Genomic DNA, 22,436 nt, shown 5'->3' on the forward strand with positions numbered 1-22,436 from the left:
CAAGCATCTAAACAATTGGTCAACCATTGTAGAGTAGCTTTCGAACTCATGTTCGTTTTCAATAGTTGATTTCATTATTTGAGTCCCCATTTATACTAATATGATTTTCATGTATTTTGCAATTTCTATCATTTTTGTCGCGACCAGGAGCAAAATGAATAGAACATTTCCTTTAATTAATCAAGTATTAGAATGGATATAGATATTTTATGCATTGATATTTATATTTGATCCTAAATGATAGTGATCTCAAATCATCCATACTCCTCGAATCACCATCAATACTAGTGATAGCATATCCGTCTTAAGGTCCACTATTTAAGATCACCCTATTCCGATAATCATAGGCTTAAATTTGAAAACAAATATGCCTTAATCTAGCAAAAAAAATTTGAATACCAACACATATTAATATAATCTATTTATATTATATATTATATTACATTAATATTATATATATGTATTTATATATATTATATTATAATAGATTATTAATTATATTATTTTCATATTATTATTTATGAACAATTTTAAATTATAATTAAAATATATTATCATACTTTATAACTATATAATAATATTATTTAATACATTACTTCTATTTGTTTTATTTTCTTAATCAAAATAAATAATAATATTAAAAATAATATATGTAAAAATAAATAAAAATATTAATTTTATAATATTAATTAATAAATCTTTACAGGATTAATAATTTATAGACTCAATAAATTTATTTTTATAGAATAATAACTCAATAATGTATTAATAAATATATTAATATTCTACTATAATATATTTTATATTAATAAAAATATTTTTACAAAATATTTCAGATATAATTTTTATATTATAAGACCTGTGATCTTAAATTCATAAAAAAATTATTCATAGATATTTAAAAATATTAAATTATTAAAATATAGCATACCAAAAATCTCCCCATAAAAAAATACCAACAGCCTCCTCGGATCCTAGGTCACACCTCTTTCTCAATAAATGATAGCTTGTGGTTACAAAAGTTGATGCCTAAGACGTGTCTGGTCATGACATGTTTAATACATGACCAAAATTGAAATCTGAACAATTCAAATGAATACCGAAATGATCATATTCTACAACCCATTTTATTTCATTGGTAACCTAAATCGAAATCAAAATCAGAACAAAATTTTAGAAAGAGAATGGATTAAATTTTAAAAACTTAAGATATTTCATTCTCTCCTAAATTTAAAATAAAAATAATAATTTTTCCAACCAAATGATTGGAATACTTATTTTCATTTTCAAATCCAACTCCCCCAACCATACATGCCCCTTATATTATTTCTTGAGTATACCGCATCCAATAAATCATCACAACAACTAAAATTCAATATACTCATTATTTAAATTTAAAAAATAAAAGTTCCCCAACGTCAGCGATGAATCATAAAGGCTTACCTTCGCCCTGCAAATTACCAACGGAAAACAGCCGGTAAACTTAAAAATTTAATGCATGGCACACATCCAACTTCAGTCCAGCAGATGCTTCAGAGCTTTATAAGAAGTGGGAACAAGAATAATTTGTAAAATAGGATACAAAATCAATCTACCCAATACACACTGGGAAATGAAAAGCAGCAATACTGCAAAAGGATACAACTGACGGTGCCTCCGACGGGAAGAAAGGAAGGTAAAACTAATGGTCTATTGAATATACCAAGCGAACCTATACACATGGCACGCAGCCACTGTTCATACCAAACCTAACGACACCATTTTCTAATCATGTAAAATTCACCATACAGAATCCTCAGCTTAGCCTCAACAACAGCAAAAAAACCGGCCTGCTACCAAAGAATAACAAGCGCACAACTGGTCTCAGCTACATTAATGATAACAAGTGGCTACTGCTGCTTCAACCCACTGCAAAACGAGTACAGAAAAAATATCTGAGACCTCCAATACTGGCATCAACCTGACTATCAGTAGCTTCCCATAGGGGGCATGCCAAATGGCGGCATTGGAGGCATAGCCATCCCACCCATTGGTGGTGGTGGGGCTGAAAAAGGTCCGCCCACGCCAGGTCCTCCCCCCATGCCTGGCATCGGTGGAGCTGGCAAAGCAAGAGGCAGCAACTGTGCATACATATTCTGCAAACAACACGCCAATTGTCACAATGAACGAGCAAGACAAGAATGCCAAAAAGAAAAAAAAAAAAAGAAAAAAAAAAAGGGAAACAACTGCAATTATGAAGGCATTGCAAGCACCTGTTGGGCAACCATATCCTTTTCTTCCTTCTCCTTGGCTTTGACTTCATTCTGTGCTTCAATTTTATCTTTTATGAGTTCATCTACTTTGCCAGTGTACTCACGAATAAACTGCACAGATACCAGATGTTTGTCGTAATGACGGATTGAGATTATGAAAAGATATAAGAACAATATGATCGTTAACTACACTAGTACAACCACTGGCAGTAAAAGATCACCTGCAAGAGGTATGGGAAAGCAAAGTCGATCATGTTGTTCATCCAGGCAAGCTCAAGGGCAATGTCAGGCCGAATCAAATCATAACATATGAAGAGACATGAAGCAAAGCATTCCTTCTTTCCCTGCAACACAAAACAACTCATCAGACATTGTCTAGGTTACTATCATATCAAACCAAAGAACAAGGGATTGTGGACTTATCACTTGTTAAACAATTAAGCATAAAAATTAAGTGATAAAATGTGTTTTTAATAACTGATGAGCAGAAAATTCTTATTTTAGGGGGGAGGGGAGATTCTAAAATCTTTCAAACATAAACATATCTAGTTATTGCTCATCTCACTTCAAACATTATACGCCTCTTCAGTACGGAGAAAATAAATCATACAGCTTATTAAGAATGGCAGATTACACCAAGGATCGTGAACAACCATATGGCTACAAAAGATAACGAATTTTCCTTCACTAAAATGTATATAAAATGCAGCTGTATTAAGTACCTAAAGGAATTGTACAATCATACAATGAAGATACTAATAAATTTTATAACCAATCATAAGTTGCTTTACATAGTTACATCATCTAAGAGTTTGTCATATCATATGATTATCAATTAACAAAATCCATGAATTATATTCAAGATATGCATATGTATATAGTATCGTTAGTATATGTGTGCAATAAATGTTACTAATAATATATTTAATAACAACTTTATTTGAAAAGGCTTTATCAACTATTACAAACAAAAACTTTTCCCTGAATATTCAAAAATTTCCATAGCTTTTGTTAATTACATGTGCTAATTATCTGAATGATCAATTCTCATATTAATGCTACGATATGTCAACTATGTTATTTACCATCTCCATAAGATTTAATTTACCATGACCATATTTTGAGAAATTTGTACTTTTTGTGACCTAAGAGGTTACATGTTTGAAACATGGAAACAGCCTCTCCACACATGGAGGCAAGGCTGCATTCGTTTGACCCTCCCCAGGCTTTGCAATGGCAGAAGCCTTGTGCACAAAGCAGCCTTTTTGTACTTTTCTTGAAATGCTATCTAAGGTTATCCTTCCATATCTGAACAGGCATGTCTTCCCATGCTTATGACAAGAAAATGCATAGATATAATCACCGAATTGGCATCAAAATGAAAGGAACAAGACCATTACTTTTGTCAGCAGTTAGAAGAAATTCAGCAGCATATATCTAAAATGGTAAACTACATACGCCAGGACAATAGACGGTAAAAATTCAAATTCCTGATGGCAAGTTAACGTAAAACAGTTGAACATATTCCCTTCCAAGTTTAAAGAACTGAATGTGACACTTCATCTTTACACAGGATGTTCTCGAGCAAGGAAAAGAACAGAATATCAGCCAAACAAGAAAAATCCTACCAAGAAATTCATATAATAAATAATGAATGATGATCTGATGAGTGAGTTTTGAGCATTTCTTTTTACTGGTGAAAGGCACGGCTGCCATAATGAACAAAATGCAATAGACAATGGTGCAACATATTAAACAGTAGATAGGTAAGCTTTTTGAGTAAACAAGCTCATCACCTGCTCAATGAAATAAACAAGCAACTCCTCTGCAAGCTCACGGTCACCGGATTGCGAGCATGTCTCCATGGCATCTTTGTACAGGTTGTCCTTCTTGGACAGAGCAATCGACTGCTTCCACCTCCCTGCTTTCTTATAGATGTATGCAGCAACCCGTCTCATCTCCAAAAGCTCATGCTTCTCAATCTAGTGAATGACCAGACATCCATCAGGAAAATAGTCCATAAACACATGCTTCAAATCTAAAAAATGAAACGATTTTACCTTCTGCGCAAGGCCAATCTGATCAAAGTTGTCATGCATATCAACTGATTCCCGTAATCTGTCGTAATCTTCCTCTTCAATATAAATTTCATTTAATGCTTCATTAACAGCAGCTACATTGTTACTTTGTACTGCAACCATGTATGGCTTCACAAGATGCAAATGCCCAGCCTGAAACAAGGTAAAAAAAGTCAAAAACAAGACCGACTTATCATACAAAGTGGCTGCCATCTGGCACCAACAAGACCTTTCAAACCTTTCCTCATGTCACAAAACAAACCAGAAAGGGAAAAAGATGGTGAAGTTGCTATACACACCTTTCGCATTATGTCCACTACACGTGTGTGATCCACACGAAGGGCAAGTACATTGAGGAGATCGTTAATGAGGTCAGGATGTTCCTGCAGGTAGAAATGCACTGCCTTGTAATAAAGCTCAACATTTGCCACTTTGACTGCAACATCCTTGAACTGCATGTGATCCCAAGCATCTGGAGAATGGTTCATTATAGTGGTCGCAGCATTGTCAAATTCATCATACTGTATATACAGATAGGTGAGCTCCTTCCAGTGCTGTTGCTCATCACATACACGGATAAGCTTAGGAATGTTGAGACGGGTAGAGAAAAGTTTAATGTGCTCCATAAGCTTTTCTGGCCGATATCTTGCATACAGCACTCCCAACTCCGTAAAAATACCCATATGTGCGCGTTCCAATCCAAGGCCACTCTCCATAAGGGAAATAAGCTCATTGAAGCATCCTCTGTTTTGGTAATATTCACTGACTTCTTCCAAATCATCCACCTACACCATTAAAATCAATAGATCGTGATGCATTTCACCAAAAATATAAAGGCTTCTAAAAGGATTGATCAGTGACATTCTAAAATACAAGGAGGAGATTATGTTTCATTAAGAAGGATAATTACCTGTATGATGATATTCAGACCACAAATTTGAGCCAGGCGGAACTCCTCAGCATCCACACAGGCAAAACAAACCTCCTTCCATGTCTTTGAGCTGTTTGCCTTGCGAGCAGCATCAACCGCACCTTGGAACTGCTTCAGCTTGACTAGTGTACTAGCCAGCTTAGCCCAGTTAGAAATGAAGGCAAATATTATCTTAGCAGCCTCATAAAGGGCATCATCAAACAAACGGTCACCAACATTTTGGAGATTAGCAACATTTGGCATAAGAATGAATTCTTCTATTTCACCTAGCCTATCTATCTTTGCGTATGCATAAATAAGTTCACCATCCACCTTTGGCTCTTTGGCCTTTTGCCTCACCATCAGTAAGTACTTCACCAAGTCATGATACACATTAGCCTGTTCAGCAGCACTAATAACATCTAGGAATTGGGTTGCATCATCTGCACGGATGAATGATTCAATAGCATCACTTACTAACCCTTCCCTTAACTGAGCCTTAGCAACCTGGCTCCAAACAGCATCTTCCTCAACACGGTATGCAAATTCTACAGCCCGCTCTATGCTTTGGATGTTATCCAAGAGAACATTGACTGCTTGTACATTTAAGTTGAACTTCTTAAAGATCGCAAAGGCTTCCTCATACAGTTGTGCTTCAACTGCTACTTCTCCAACCGCAGGTCCATCAAAGTTGTCCAACCTATTAATGTAATCCATAACCCTGGATGCATCCGCTTTAATGGCTGTTAAGATAAGCAGGTTTTGTAAATTGAAGTTTCCACTAAATGCAGAATTCTGAAGCACAATCTTTTCAAGCAGTTCAATCAGTTCATGTGGAAGATCAGCAGTCATGAAAGCTTTAACAGCTGCAGAAACTTGCTCTGGACTCTTGCTTTCAGGCAATGCCGTAGAAACAACTTGATCAATAAGTTGTCTTCTATATTCATTCTCAGGTTGAAGAACTTTCTCCCATAGATCAGCATCCATCCTTTCCACGACATATCTGTTGTCAACAGTACAATATCATCAACTCAATGCACCATAAAGATTTAAAGAGAAACAAGAGAGCCACTTTTCAATTGATTAGCAGAAGATTTATTTGAAAAAAACACACATACCTGGCCTGCAATTTGAAAAGAGAGTTTTTATTTGTAACATTTATAAGCTCATCATCACATTGTCCTCGTCTATATGCAACAACAGCAAGAGTGGGATCCCGTTTTTCACAATATTTACCCACAACACGTGAATCATAATATGGATTAGTAGTGAGAAAATGCTCGGGATTATTATTGCTGTCTATGATGATCTTTCCCAGAGCATTGTGAACATGCACATCTTGGCTTCCCTCGCTCACAAGATGTTCCAAAAATTGTGTGAGCAACCGCAAACGATTCCTATTTTTCAACAGCAGCAAACAAGCAACATGTCAGGAAAGAGTGAGGAGGTTGTTTTGGAGATATGGACAGGGGAAACGTACCTCTTCTCACATTCATCGACAAGTGGCTCAACCGGAAGGAGGGAACGAACAGAAAGAATGAGACCTTTAATGAAATCTTCAGGGCACTCATCATCTAGAAGTTGTCCAACCACCAAAGGAGCATTGCCTGGGTTCACCTATCATCCAGTAATACAGACAACACCAAGTTAGCTACCATTAATATCAATGAACTATCAATATCAATCCTGCATTAATTGCACATTTAATATAAATAAAAAAAATTCAGTGTCAGTATGTTCAGCAGGAAAAAGTAGCATTATTTTCAAAGGAGAATCTTACTTTCTGAACATAGCCTTCGATATATCGAAGCATGTTGTTCGTATACAAGTAGTGAGTCAAATCAGGGACAAACCCAAAACGGTCACAAACATTTATCAGGGGCCGCGCATCTGGAAGTTTAGCATCCATTAGGAAATTCTTTGTTTTCTCAGGGTCATAGAAGTTAGATTCTCTTGTTACACGTTCAACTTCCTTAATTTGGCCAGTTCTGGCTGCTGCCTCAATATATTTAAAGTGTATATCTGGATCTTCACTGTTCCACATAAAAAGAAAGAAAAAAAGAAAAGAAAAGAAAGCAAAGCATCAGCAGTAATGTCATCTTTGCCAGTGCCCGCACGGAATGCTTAATATTTAAATAACTACCTGGAACTCAGATATGAACCCAAAAAGAAGTAAAGACCTTCGTAGGACTTAAATTGCTCAAATAGTTTTATGCATGCTTCCAAACCTAACTGCTCGGAATATTCCTTAGCAACCTGCAAATATTTGATTGTTATATACCTCCAACAACTGACATTACAGAATTATTCGAACAGGGGGGAAGAAAAATTACCTGAACGATTATCTGAAGATTTCCTCTCAGGTTGACCATCAAAAGATCTTTCATGCACTCTAATGCCCACTCTTTAGAAAGTGTACCGAAGAATTCCACTAGCGCCTGGAAAAAAGGGTGACCTAATTTAGTACCAAAACAGTTAATCGGATCCAACAGCATGGCCCAAGATGACAAACCTGTGGCTCAATGGCATGAGTGTTCACAATAACACGTTTGATATCAGGTAATTCTGTATAGTGCTGCAAAGCAAAATTGTATTTGAGTTATTAAATTCCCACCAAAACCAAAAAAAAAAAATACTTGCACATAATTTATGAAAAGCATGAAACCTGAAGGGCTCTCATATACAACCCAGCTTTCTCACATAGTTGAGCTATCCGGGGGCGATCGTAATGACTGAACATTCCATTAGCTAATATAGCATCTGCCACATTAGGATATGTCACCAGATTGATCTCCAAGACCTACATAAGTCATAAAAGGTAAGGGAATATCCAAAATAGGGATGAAAAATATACAACAAGCCTATTCAAAGAGGAAATACTACCTTGGTTTGAAGGAAAGCATGCTCAGGTAGATTTGGCTTTAAAACATCTAACAGAAAAGCTGTTGCCTCTCGGATCATGTTCCTCTGCAATAAATAATATCATAAGCAAGAGAAAACCACAATTTCATCTAGAAAACAAACAGAATACTCTGAAGAGGGGGAAAAGAGAACATAAAATATTAAATACTTGCCGTCGCATTTTCTTGACAACTAAAATAGGGCTTGTTTCAAATATCTACCTTTATATAGTCATACGTAATGAAAGAATAAAGAGAGTGATTGAACCTGAAGGAATAGATCTGTGATCGTATTATAATCCACTGGACAGCCACCCTCCATTTGTGACATCATAAGAGCAAAATTGACAGCTCCCTGTCATAAAAACTTAATGTTAGACAAATAGTTCTAAATGAAGATGCAAGGAATTACATGAATTTACAAATAGCAATGGCAAAATAAAACTCAAAATCTAGGTACTCACCTAAAATCTGTGTATGCTCAACAGTGATACAGTAGACATATGGATATCAAAATATTGAAAAATTCACATCATGCATATGCAATCTATCTACACCATTACATGATAAAACTAAAACCTACCTGAGGATCTGACCGTAGAATTGTCTGCAGAAGGAAAAGATAATCTGGTGTGTATCCAACCTGTTTCCAGGAACAATAACTATCATCACAAAAGCCCACAATTCCAGGTATATTCTTGTTTTGTGTTAATATGTATGACACAATCCTGCCAAAACTATGATCACCAATGATGGAAAAACAAATGCTTTTATATTAAATATGCTGCAACAACTACCTGCTTGGAGTATATGAGAATCTTGTCAAACTCCCTTCGTTCTGCAAAAGCAGCAACAACTTTTGGAGTAGCCCTTGCTTTTATATATATTTTCAGTGCAAGATCATTGTCCACAGTCTACAGTAAAAACAGGAATTAGACTCGACAATAAAAAGATAAAAAGTCTAGGCACCAACAGAGTCATAAACAACAACGAATCCCAAATTATAATATTATTAAGAAGATGCCCAAACAAGTAACAGTGAAGTTACAATCTTACCTTCACAAGATCCCCAAGTTCTTCACTGCACTCAAGCTTGTCCTCAGCCAACCAATTTTCTAATAGATTTTTTTTGTTCTGATTCACAACTAGGCGAGACAACTCCAAAGACTCAAAGGCATTGAGTTTTCCTCTAGTTAGCAATGTTCCAAAATACTGCAATAGCGGTGGTGTTTGCCCAGATTGTACAGGAACGCTCTGTATAAATATGCAAGTTTGGAAGTAAATAATTTATGACTCCTCAAAATTGAACGGCATCATGAAAAATTGAAAAGAGAAAGATAACTTCTTTTTAAGTCTCAGGAAAATAACAATTTCCATAACAAAAATAGTTATGCTATACGAGCTGTAATTATGTTAAAGGTGGAAGTGTAGAACAATTAGAAAACAAAGAGCTCGATACCTGAAATTTTGCGACAGTCTCAGGAGTTCTCAGAATGCCTTGTGGAGATTCTGCAGCAAGTTCAGCAGCTTCCTTGTATTTTGTCTGAGAGAATAGTTCCTGGAACCTCTGCACAACCTGGTCACACACACACACACACACAAAAGGAGGGTTGGACGAGTAACATTATAAGAATGTAAATGCAATAATGTAAAATGCATGAAATTGTTGGACTAAGAGGGGAAAAAAAATCAAAAAACAGTCTTCACTATAACAATTATAAACAAAGGTGGGTGCAGAACAAGAAAAGAAATGCCATGAAACGAACTTTATTCCTATACATTTGACGTTTCCCTTTTGTTTCAGGCATTTTTACAAAGGAACAATGAAAGAAGGGTGAAGAAGGGTGAAAATCATGCTCTCCCTAAGATATCTATATTTCCTTCAAAATTGCATAAATTTAAGTGCTTCTTTCTATTCTCTAAACATTTCCCATACCTTGGAAGGCACTCACATACCAACGCTTTTGTTCTTTATGAGAATTTGGTCGAGAAAACCAATCCAAAGAATCAAAAAGGTGATAGATTAAAGAGGTTCAGATTAATAAAACTAAGGAAAAGATTTCTGCAAATGGCAGGAAGCAACATTCAGAAAATATGAAACAGCGAAAGAGTGCTTTGAACAGCACCTAGAAATTAGTAAACATAACTTATTTAGCAACATACGAACGAGATTATTCTTCATCTTAATGTGCATGATTAAAATGATTGAGAACAAGAGTTGCATAAATTAGCAAGTTACAAAAGAAAGCAGCAAGATTGCATCCACTCTTAATGCTTTGCTACCTCTCCAAAGCTATAAAATAATATGATAGAAAAACATCAATTTATCATGTACCAGATTCTCTGCCCCTGGAAGATTTCCTCGTTTGGCGAGATTAACAGCTAGCTCCAGATTGTTCAACTGTAAAGTTACCGAATAATAGTTGTCAATTTGAAGTTTATGCTTACATAATAATTCAACAAAGAAATTTCAACAATGTTAACATACTTGACCACTGACGAAGGGCACAATAGTTGCCTCATTAACAGTAGCAAGCAGAACCTGCCCCCGCCTATTAACAGCATAAAAACCACCAATAGATGAAGCCTCTGCTGTCAGAAATATAGGATCCGGGCTAATTCGATTTCTATAGACTGCTGTTGCTGTCTCCAAATCATACACAAATAGCAGACCAAGCTTTGTGATCACATATATCAAACTGTACTTCTGTGAGATCTGCCAGAAAAAAATTCATTTGATCACCATTTTGATATGTTTTGAAATGCCAACAAAATAACCTAAATATTCTACCTGCATTGCCACGGGGAAGTCATCAGCAAAATCAGGTGGGAAAAACAGATCTGCTTGTTTCTTTGAAAACCCAGGCTTCCCTGATAACAAGGAAAACAAATAACAGTTGAAAAGAGTGCAAATTTATTAGAATATATTCTTTGGCAGAAATCAAAAGGTATGGTTGTATGAAGTTGTTGACTTTCCATAACTGCAAGTGCTTAGCAAAGTCATATCATAGTATAAAAGAAAATTCCATGAAGGTCCAAAAAGTTCCCATTTAGATTCCACCCACAACAACAACAACACAGAGAGAGATTCAAAAACTGATTGCAAAATACCTTTCTGATAAGCTTAATTCTAGCTGGTTAATAAATGAAAAAAAAAATAAACCCATAATAAAAGTGCAAGGATATGCAGGCAAACCTGGCTGGGCACCAAGTTCAATAACATGCAGCTTTGAAGTAATCTGTCCAGCATTAGAAGTCTTTGTAGCAAAACAAATAAGAATGGAGGGGTTTTCATTGCCAGCAACCTGTGTAAGCAACAAGCAAAAGTCAATACAAAAAATGCAAGCATATGAGTCACAAACAAACAGCAAAAGGCATAATAGTCTTACCTTAAATGATGCAAAGGATGCAGCATGTGCTTCAAGGGCCTGACTGCGTTGCTGATCCACAGAAAAAAGCTGCATACTTCCTTTGACTAGTTGTGGTCTCTACAACCAAGATGGCATGAAGTGAAATGTAAATTTATAATTTTCTTTTAGATGACCAAGCCAATGCAACATGCTGACAAATTTTAATACATTAAAAAGCTTAATAAACAGGGAAAGCAGAAAAGAGTGAGGAGAAGAATAGAGAAATACAGAAAGAATAGAAGGTAGAACATGAAGGTGAAAAGGGCATCAAAGCAAAAGAGGAGCATCAAACTTCAGGGAGGCACATCCCATTAAATATCAGTATTGCTAAAGCTAAAAGAAGATAGCTGATAAAAATTGGCCAGTTTGACTCTCCCTTTTGCAGGATGATATCTAGCCTCATTGCAAGACCCTCTAACACTAAAACTTTATCTTGAATTCTCGACCATCTTAGATGCTCGCTCCACATCATTTTCCAAAGGTGGCCACCTCCCATTTCCAACATCTTGTAACTGTTCCCATTTCTACTCGGCTTTACAAGACTGAAGATACAAAAAGGGATTGAAGGAAGTGTTCAAAGGCATGAACAACCACTTGTCGGTATGATTGGTAGCCCTTTCCAAAAGTGAGTAATCAGCAAGGTATAGAAACCAACAGTTAGGGATCAGCCAGGCATCTTGTGAGCTGTTTTAAAGTTTGTCCATACAATTGCCGGTCATTACCTCATTCTGATTCAATAAGCCAAATATTGAGAAAAATTTGACCATTTAGAACATGGTTTCAAACTTCATTCAGAACATTTTACCTAAAAAATAAGAATTTTGGTTTTTTCTTTTTTTTTTTTTTTTTTTTTACCACAAGACAAAATTAGATGCTAAAGTGGGCTTCCATGCATTGGCCAGTACTGGATGCAAATAACCTATTTTCATTTGAAAGACATAATTACAAACTAGACCACATAATCACAAGTAATATCAATTCTAACATATCACTTCTGCAATTCTTTTAAATAAATAAGGTTGTGTTTCAACATTGCCTGATTTCTTTAGACAGAACCCATGGGATAAATGTTAAATACATTAGATAATGCTAAATGTAAATATGAAGGCAAACTTGCTTGGAAGATACATAGCATCTTTATGATTCATCTTAATCGACTTATTAGGGCTCTACTTAGTGAATCCTTGTTTACTAGTTTCCACTCGATGGCTGCCAAAAATTGTTACTGCAAGCTTTTCCATACCTATCTTGCAACTTCCATGCTAGCTTGCCCTCCTCCTTTTAGATCCTTTGAGATAGATTTAACCTTTCAGCACTTTTCATTATCAATTGCTGTTTTGCAGGCTCACATACCATCTCAATCAGTTCTTCATTAATTAATATTCAAATAGTAAAACTCCTAGTGTCCTATATGTCCTATAGTATAACAATTTTCATTTCTAATTTTTAGTTCTACAATTCATCCATCTCAGCATTCTCATATGTGCTAACCACATTCTAATTGTTTAGATCATCATTATTGTCTGACACTTTGAAACTGACAATATAACAAGCTTCATCATCATAAAATAAAATTTCTGTCAAGTCACCATGGGAAGCATCAGAGCACCTTTCCACCTTATCCACCTATGTTTAGCCATCCATCTCTCGATTCTTCATCTTGTAATTGAAGATTCATTATCAATATATATTACCACTAGAACCACACCATACATTTATTTATTCATCTTATAGAGTTCATGACCATTGTCCTTTAAAATTTACCTCCATAATACTACTTTAGCATTTTGGCAGGACATTCTCATCAGTTACAAGTGTAGATAGATTACATAACAATACATGTTGTAGACATCAGTAGTAATCCATCTGTGACCAGTGTATAGATGTGTTATCCATGAGCAATTTCTAATAATTAGAACACATCCGAGCATTTGGCATGTTTACACGTTCAGGCGAAAAAGGAGCATATAGTAAACAAACCAATTAGATAGTCCTCATAACATCAAACCATTGGTTATATCCCAACAACATCATCTATCTGTGGCCTTCTCATCGCTTGGTTTTCTCTCTATGATGTATCACCTTCCCTACCATTATCATTCAAACAACCAGATTTTTTTTTGATAAAGGGAATTTTCATAATGCTAATCAAGAGCACAAATCACAACTGTTTATCCATAACTTTAACTTTTATAATATTATAATAATATGACGTTATTATTCTAATATAATATTATTATAATATACTAATAGTATATTGTTATATAGTGATTAATATAAATATATTATAATTATATTATTAATATATTGTACTATCATCATTACTAATAAAGTATTGTTAATTTATAAATTATTTAATCTAAATATGATAAATAATGTAATTATTTTTAAGATGATTATCAGGTAAAAAAAGAACACAATAATAATAAACTGGGTAGTTCTTGAATCTAAAAGCAATATGGATGTTTGACTTTGTTCCCTCAAATACAAAATGGCAATAAACTTGTTCATATATCCACAATTAGGAGGGAAGAGATCATCCTCATCATCATAAGGTTAAAATCAAAACACTTAATTGCATGATTATGACAATAAAAGGACACCAACTTAAATGATTATGGCAATAAAAAGTATTTTAGATTAATTTCTTAAAAATCCGTTGTCATGACTTAAATCCAAGTCTCGCAAATGAGCTTTGTCTGAAAAACAGCTTCTCAATGCATCTCAAATAGAGCTTTTGCCCCAATGCTCCAAATTGGAACTTTTCTAGTAGAACTTTTCTAGCTTTTGGAGGAGCTAAGAAGCTATTTCAAATCTTTTTACCAAACACCTCAAAATCATCTAAAAGAGCTTCTGGCCCTCCAAACACAATGCCAAACAGGGGCCTAAATCTGCCTGTATCAATTTCCAGGCTTTAAATCTCAATTCTTCGTGGACTCATCTTTTGAATATATATACTGCATCTTCAATTAATCTCATCATCTTCCAACAAAAGTATGTCATCATTGCTCTCAATGCATATAAATTGGTCGACCAATTTCAGTTGTTACTTCTAATCCAATCATTATACAGTATGCGATAATTACATTTGTTCTATCCATTGTGTTTTGGCTTTATGCCTCCCACCTCACCATTCATTTCATTTAAGCATGCATACTTCGATACATATGTTATGACACAAATACACTATTGCTTATTTGTACCTTGATAGTGGTTGTTCTCTTCTTCATACCATATATTCTTCTCAAATTTTACAAAATTTATGAATAACCATATTTTCATCTATTCCATTCTTTTCTTCTAACACCATACAATCTGATGAAAAGGCATTCACAACATTGCAGAAAACACATCCATATATGCATACATACATGCACACATCTTTATATACATATACTAAAAATCATCACTAAATGATATTGTAATGGCTTAGTCATGATGCATGGAACTTACCTAAGAGCATACCATATGTAAGTATCATTCAATCCGAGTAAATCAATTACGAATTTATGAACTCCATAAGCCACCAGTCATAGTATAATGGGGTTATTGACAGAGAAATTCACTGCTAGTCACATTCAACAGAAGTGCATCTTAAAACAGCATACCTCAGGGGCACCAGGTGCAATTCCAATCAGAACTAGCCACTTCTCCATGGGGTCACAACGGTAATTAATGATCTGATTGTTTGTCAAATTAGCTGTCCTGTCAAACATCTTAACAGGCTCCGAATCACCTGCATTTGGCATACATTTTACATATTGTAATTCAGAGACATAAAATAAGCATTGACACACGAAAATGCAATATCCAGAAACATTAACACCTCTTGTGCAATAATTGGTGAATTACCTTCTATTGACCAATGGTAAACTGAGGTTTGAGTAACCAGCCCCAGCATCTTTGGGGTGATCCACTTCCAAAAGACAACCTGCACACATTAAAAATATTGATTTGAGCTAATCGAATGCAAAGAATGAAGGCAATGACAGCCACCATTTGTTTTAAATCATTTGCATTGTTAACCTGCTCAGGCATCTGGTGTGATTTCATTTTAGTCTTCATCTCAATATTGAATACTTGAAGGTGATCCTGAGTAGTTCCTGGTATTTGAGCTATAATTCCACATAGAAAATCATGGTCAAACTAGATGAAGCTTTGGAAACATTAAAAGAAAGCAGATCACATCTAATCATCGAAAAACTGTTGAGGTAGATACTACCATTTTTTGACATTCCAGTAGCACATGCAAAGAGATCTACTTAAATGTATTAACAAGATCAAATAAAAGGCATAACGAACTGCTGTTGGTGGCCCCAGGCCAGATGGAAATAGCAAATTGACACCAAACAGCCAGTTGTCAAATATAACACAAAACATAGATCTAAATTCATTTTTTTTCATTAAACAAAATTTTGACACTGAATATACCGAGATAAATTAATACAATTCATTTTGCCAAAAGCACACATGAAGTTCTCATACGACAATAAACATAAGTGCTAAAATAAAAACAAAAATAAAATGTGCCGGTGCTAGCAAGGAGGTAAATACCCTTACTCATTGCAAAATGATTTATCAGCTTCATGCAACATCAAAAAGACATGCAGTCTAACACACAGACACCTTTAGAAAGTAAAATGAATAAGATTTTGCTGGCTTGTAACATACCTAACCTTTAAAAAGTAAATAATTCTTTACATAGCATAAGGCTTGACTGGAGTTTGTATTTGGACAATTGCAAGCAGCTTGAACTTCCATGGAAACTGGTAATGTAAGGTCCTTTATTGTTAGGTCCTATCGGCCATCATCTTTTAAAATTAAATTCAGGAGCCTGCTGTTTCAGATAATACCAACTTATCATAGGCCGCACTAAGAATCTTTTACTGGTAGGAGTCGAAGATGCAAGCTATGAAAGCAATTGGTTGAGTTTAAAATTTCCTACCTAATCAGGATCTTATTCAGCAACATGCGCAAACAACCAGCTGACATTTGATCTAGTGAAGTTTATTTGACTAAAGGACAACCATTCGTATATCTCACGTATATCTGTTGGCTAATATCACTTTGAAAAACTTAAAAGACTTCTAAGGTAGAGAAAGAAGGAACAGCCTTTCCCGTGTTCAATTTCTGAGTTCTCACTCACCAATATTCACTCATATTTCAATCCATGATCATCTGTATTATAGCATATTAGATGACATACAACCATATACTAGGACATCCAAAACTATCTTAAGCATTAATTATATTCATTGTTTCATAATAAACAGTGCAATGCAACAATTTTTAAAAGACAGCTATGGTATGCAGGTGCATTTCTGTTAAAATCTTACTATTCACAATCCTGATCAAAATGGCCCTAAATGATATGGATCTCATCTTTGGTTCAGGATCAATTAGGAATACATGACCTAGACCTGTATTATTAATTATACAGTCTCTTGGATCGTATGATCCAACTTGGTTTTGCAATTTAGACTCTAAACCATGTGCAAATTCATTTTTTTTTAACTTATTTGACTATATGAACTTTAATTTCTTATCACTTATAATCTTGCATTGTAAAATTAGTAAGCTTGCTATTGGTGTTTATGGAGTAAAAAAGAGGCAAATTTTGTATTATAGAAACCACACATTCAAATCTTATCCTTTTTCTGTAAAACATTAACTAATTAATATTGTATTAATAGGTAATATATAAATCTTATATATCTTGGATTACGAGAAACAAATTTTCTTTCATTAGACATGCTATAAATGGTCTGATATTGGTGGAAACAAGATTTCTTACATGTATGGCGTTTTTTTCCAATTACATACATGTATGGATCATTAGTTTTCATTAATACACTCCATACTTAAATCAATTTTCAATTTTCTTATTTATTTTGTATTTTTATATTTTATTAAAAAAAAGTAAAAATCTTATGATTTGCAATCCAATCAAATCCATCCCACTCTAAGACTTAGTAGCCGGGATCTTCTCCCTAAGGTAATGCACCTGATCCGAAATCCTCCTAGACCCTTGAGCTTGCACCCACTTCCCCGACAGTTCCTTACCTCGAGTTTTTCAAAAATATCCACTTACTGCACATGCACTCGTGCTTGCTCCTAAGCCTGCTCTCGATTCTAGCAACTAAGCTCTATGACTTAATAACGATCTTAACAACATTGTATGGGCAATCAAGGGACCGCACAGTGCATATGCAGGTACACAAATGCTTAGAATTTTAAATGTTTAAAAATGAACACAATACATTATAAATAATGTAATAGTATTTTTCACAAATAATAGCAATATTAAAAACAATGACATCTAGCAATTAGTGCTTACCACTTAGTACTTGATTCTCAATAGCAATAATAATAGCAGAATTAGCATATTAACATTATTAACAAATGAACCACATCCAACACAGCCATTAGCTTGAGCAGGCCTTATTCACATTGTCCTGTGAAAGAGGTGACCGCATGTATGGTCATATAATGCTAAAAGGGCCACAGGCAGTCACACAATAGTAAGTAGACTACATATAAGGCCGCACAACACTAATCTTACTTCATGTGTCTGCAAAATGCTGAGCAAACCATATTTTTGGCCCATATGCAACTTGACCACATGTATTAGCCACATTTAGGATATGCAATGCAATCATAGTATCCTTTACGCATATGTAACCACATGTGCAGCCTTATGCATCGCATTTTAAAACAATGTAATACAATTGCAAAATACTGCTAGTATAGCATCTAAAATCGCAAAAATTAGTCTTCCATAGAATGCTACCTGATGGCTAAAATAGTTGTGCTAGTAAATCATGTTTATCCACAGGTAATGGCACAAATAACCAACACAGGATAAAAAGGTAACAAAAAGCACACGAATTGTTCCATTTCTTCTTCAGTCGGAATTATTAGCATATAATTGAAGAAGAAATGGAAGAAAATGAAACTGTAAAAGAGGAGAAGCATTAACTTTGTGCATTATGCGTATCCAAGAGAGGAAATCACAAAACGGATAGATCGAGACGCTATATGAACTCTATCACCTCTACAGTCCAAAAAAGAAAAGCAAAAATAATAAAAAAATAGAAAAGATACTATACGGTTCACAGTAATCAAATGCAATCCCTCCTAGCAAATTTGACAGTTTTAAATGATCAGAGAAGAACAGATGAAACCTTTAAGAGCAAGAATCCTGCTGTTAGGATTCATCAAAGCCGAGTCTGCAGTAATAGGTCTCCTCAACGGCTGCATCGGCATGTTCATGTCGATGATAACCACGCTGTTCTGTGGAGACGTCTCCCTGACACATATATACTTCTCTGATTCCATCGTTACGTGCGTAAATGTGATGAATTGCGGATTAATTCCAATAGTCGGAAGCTGAGATCAAAAAAAAAATCAAACAAAAACAAAAAAATCAAACCACGAACCATCAGAAAAAAAGAAAAACGAGGAAAGACACCTCGATCCCATCAACAGCTCACGAAGCAATCTATACACTAAACTAGTAACCGAAATGTCAGATCGCTGCGATCATTTCGAACCAGATCGCGATCTCCTCCCCCAGATCGGAGCAGATCCGAGATCCGACCAAGAATTCACCACGAAAGAAGCCAGAATTCGAGATCAATACTATTCAAGAAACCAGATCGTGCCAGAACAGTTCAAAACCCTAGCTCTAGTCCCCGAAACTGATTGGAATCCGAGAAATGATTAAAGAGCGAGAGAAATGAGGAAAGAGAGCATGGGTAGGGATGGGGCTCACCGTCAAGGCCTCCCGCATGCTGATGGGAGCGTTGGCCGCGGCCATGGTGACTGGATCGGGGCCTCCCTCGGGGTTCTTGCCTAGGAATCCGGCAGCGTGAGAGGAGCCGAAGGAGATCTACGGAGACTACCTTGGATCTGAGGCGGCGAAACCCGTTCCGAGAGGGAGGAGAGGAGGTGGGTGGAAGAGAGAGAGAGAGAGAGGGTGTGTGGTGAAGCGGATCTGGAAGAGAAATATATAACGAGGGGAAGCGAAGTGGGCTTAGCTGCGCTTTGCTTTATTTCTCGCCCCGTTCGCTGCCGTCAACGAGGGAATCGATCGCGAGCGTGGATGAGCTGGTAGTGGGAAAAAATAATTACTTGGCAATTTCTATTGTTAAGAGGTTAATCAGTACCGTAGAAATGGGATCCGGTGGATGCGATTGATTTGATGTGCTTTGGAAATGGGAAATACAGGGTAGTAACATGTGGTAGAGGCACACGGTGCAGCAAAAATCTCGTGATCATTCTGGCGAAAAAGTGGGTTCGGTCACAAATGGAGGTGAGAGGCGAGGCGCCACAGCCGTTGGGAGATCTCTTCTCTCATTTTTTGTAGTTTGGCATGAACCTTAGGTTGCATTTGGTTACTGACCATCTATTCAGATTATTAAAAATTTAATATAATTATTTAAATTATCATATTTAATATATTTTTTGAATTAATAATTCAAATTATTTTGATAATTTAGATTATCTCTCATAAGGTAATCTGAATTATCAAGAGAAGGGATGGCTATCCAGATTACCATCACTTTAACAATCTTGTAATAAAAATAATCTGAATTACTAAGAAGATGGATGGCTATCAAGATTACCACCATTTTGGTAATCTTGTAATAAAATTTCAGAACGTAATTACCCTCCGGTGGCCGCCCCCCTCTCTCGCTCTCCTCGCACACCACCTGTCACTCTAGCGCCGCCGCCCTCCTCGCTGCAGCATCCCACGCATGCGATGGCGGCGAAATCGGAGGACTCATCGATGGGAACCTTGCGGCAGACCTCCGATGAGGGGTGGGCCTTCTTGCGGTGGATGAGGGAGAAGGAGATTTGGTGAAGAGCGATCCCCATCAATGTTGACCCCCCATTTCTCGTCGAAGGCGGGGTGGACTTTGATGGTGCCGATGCCGACATCTCGCTCCCCGTCGAAGAGCATGATGGGGAAGGAGGAGGCAGCTCCATCATCTCACCAGCAAGGTCGCAGTGAACTCCGGCACAGATGCGAGGGACCGATGGGGTGGGTGAGAGCAACAGCGTGGATGGATGAGGGCGGCGATGGAGGCAGCCATAGGGGTGCGGCATGCGGGTTCACCACGGATGGGTGAGGGTGGCCGTAGGGGCGTGGGGTGGGGGTTCATCGGGGGGGCTGATGCGCGGATGGGTGAGGGGGACGATGGAGGCGGCCGCGGAAGGCGTGGGGTGTGAGTTCGTCGGACGGCCGGAGAGCGATGCCGGAGGTGCGACAGGCGAGGTGCCGCTGGGGGTTAGGGTGCACGAGTAGTCGGGGGCGCCGGGTGTGGGGGGTTGGGGTGTGGTGTGCGGGAGAAGGAGAAGGAAGGAAAAAAAATAAAAAAATAAAAGTAAAAGTAATAAAAATAATATAAGTATTAAAAAATAATATTTTTTTAAATAAAAAATAATAAGTATTAAAAAATAATAATAATTAAATAAAATAGTTTAATTATTTTTAAATTTTAATATACCAAAAAAAATAAATTTTTTAATATATATTACATTGATTGATCTAGCTAAGGATTTGGATCACTGGTTCTACTAAATATATATTAAAATACTAAACTAATAATTTGATTTAAGAATATTTTGAGAATTTGATGTTACATTACTAATAATCTGATTGTCATATCAAATATGTCAATCAAGATTTTCAATAATTTTACTGCAATATTGCCATCATCCATCACCTCGGGTGCATTTTTTTATCAGCTTAAGATGGCGTTTGGTATATTACTTGCAATCCAGATTGCCTGACAATGTATCAAACGCCATCTTAAGCTGATCAAAAAATGCACCCGAGGTGATGGATGATGGCAAGACATCCCTAATCCCATGAACGAGATTCCAATTTATTGTCCATTCTTCTGTAGATAAAAAATTATCTAAAAATTTATATTTATCTAGATAAATATTTTTTAAATAATATTTAAATAAAAAAATAGTTTATCTATGTTCTTTTATGTGTGAAAAAGTAGCTTCCAAATCTATTACCGATGTTTTTTTGTATTACTATTTTTTAGATAAATTACTAAAATTTATTCTTTTTTCTATAATATCCTTTATGCATTTTAAGTTTGAAGAAAATAAATAATTGAGTTATTGGGCATTGAATGTTGAAGGCTTTGGAAATGAGGGTGGAGCACCTTAGGAATAAAATTAAATATATATTTTATTGATTAATGAGAAAATAATTTAACTAGATAGGTATGATGTTTTCGAATTTTATGGATAAATATTATTTATGAAAAAATAAATTATTCATTTTGGAAAGCGTGAGAATATAGGTAAAATGATCAATGAGAAAGTTGATCGATTTTTTTATGATATTTATCCAAAAAAAAAAAGGGTCTAAGAAAATTTAGGAGTAGAAAAATGACTTATTAATTATCACTGGTCTTCATGTTTACGAAAGGAAACTGTAAGAGAAAGAGCAAATAGAGCCTGTTTTAAATGGAGCTTTTTTGAGATTAATTACTTATTAGAAGTAATCCTCAAAATATAGTTCAACAAGGAAGAACAAAAATCATATAGGGCGGGCATTATAGGCCATCATATGGGATGGGCTTAATTTTATGCCACATTTTTTTTTTTGCATCTTAAAAAAAAAATATGGAAGTCAAATAGAGACTGAATTTTTCTTATTAACGGAGTCCATTAGTTTTATAATTAATCAATAAAAAAATATATATATGCCTAAAAGAGATCCTCCGTAACCATCCATATCCTCTTTCTTCCTCATCAAGTCCTTTATCCATTATCCTCCTCATCAAGCCATTTCTTCCATCGATGAGATCTTTCTCTCCAATCTCTTTCTTCTCTTCCAAACCCCACGCATCATTTCT

At 35.7% G+C, this 22,436-nt stretch overlaps 1 protein-coding gene across 1 annotated transcript; it reads right to left on the reverse strand.

The window, feature by feature from the left end:
• Window positions 1–1,514: 1,514 nt before the first annotated feature.
• On the reverse strand, window positions 1,515–19,537 carry LOC105045851 (clathrin heavy chain 1). The gene is made up of 30 exons (XM_010924274.4): window positions 19,325–19,537; window positions 18,735–18,939; window positions 15,577–15,665; window positions 15,403–15,481; window positions 15,159–15,286; window positions 11,530–11,628; window positions 11,337–11,445; window positions 10,932–11,011; window positions 10,629–10,856; window positions 10,476–10,541; window positions 9,600–9,716; window positions 9,197–9,394; window positions 8,938–9,054; window positions 8,724–8,783; window positions 8,409–8,495; window positions 8,124–8,207; window positions 7,906–8,040; window positions 7,753–7,815; window positions 7,574–7,678; window positions 7,384–7,496; window positions 7,021–7,273; window positions 6,721–6,857; window positions 6,359–6,637; window positions 5,241–6,243; window positions 4,630–5,115; window positions 4,313–4,483; window positions 4,049–4,234; window positions 2,474–2,596; window positions 2,253–2,363; window positions 1,515–2,135 (listed from the first exon to the last, which is right to left on the reverse strand). Exons 1-30 carry the CDS (start codon window positions 19,367–19,369, stop codon window positions 1,968–1,970), a joined length of 5,124 nt encoding a protein of 1,707 aa, XP_010922576.1. The 5' UTR covers window positions 19,370–19,537; the 3' UTR covers window positions 1,515–1,967.
• Between the last annotated feature and the right edge of the window lie 2,899 nt (window positions 19,538–22,436).

The sequence above is a fragment of the Elaeis guineensis genome, chromosome 5 (assembly GCF_000442705.2).
Source record: "Elaeis guineensis isolate ETL-2024a chromosome 5, EG11, whole genome shotgun sequence".
Classification (NCBI taxonomy): Eukaryota; Viridiplantae; Streptophyta; class Magnoliopsida; order Arecales; family Arecaceae; genus Elaeis; species Elaeis guineensis.

Bases quoted from the DNA above. Each gene is read 5' to 3' on its own strand.
- LOC105045851 (XM_010924274.4), bottom strand. From the start codon at position 19,369: ATGGCCGCGGCCAACGCTCCCATCAGCATGCGGGAGGCCTTGACG. The intron at 8,496-8,723 runs GTAGGTTTTAGT...TTTTTATGACAG, and splicing joins TTCTACGGTCAGATCCTCAG to GGAGCTGTCAATTTTGCTCT. The intron at 5,116-5,240 runs GTAATTATCCTT...TTAATGGTGTAG, and splicing joins GTCTGAATATCATCATACAG to GTGGATGATTTGGAAGAAGT.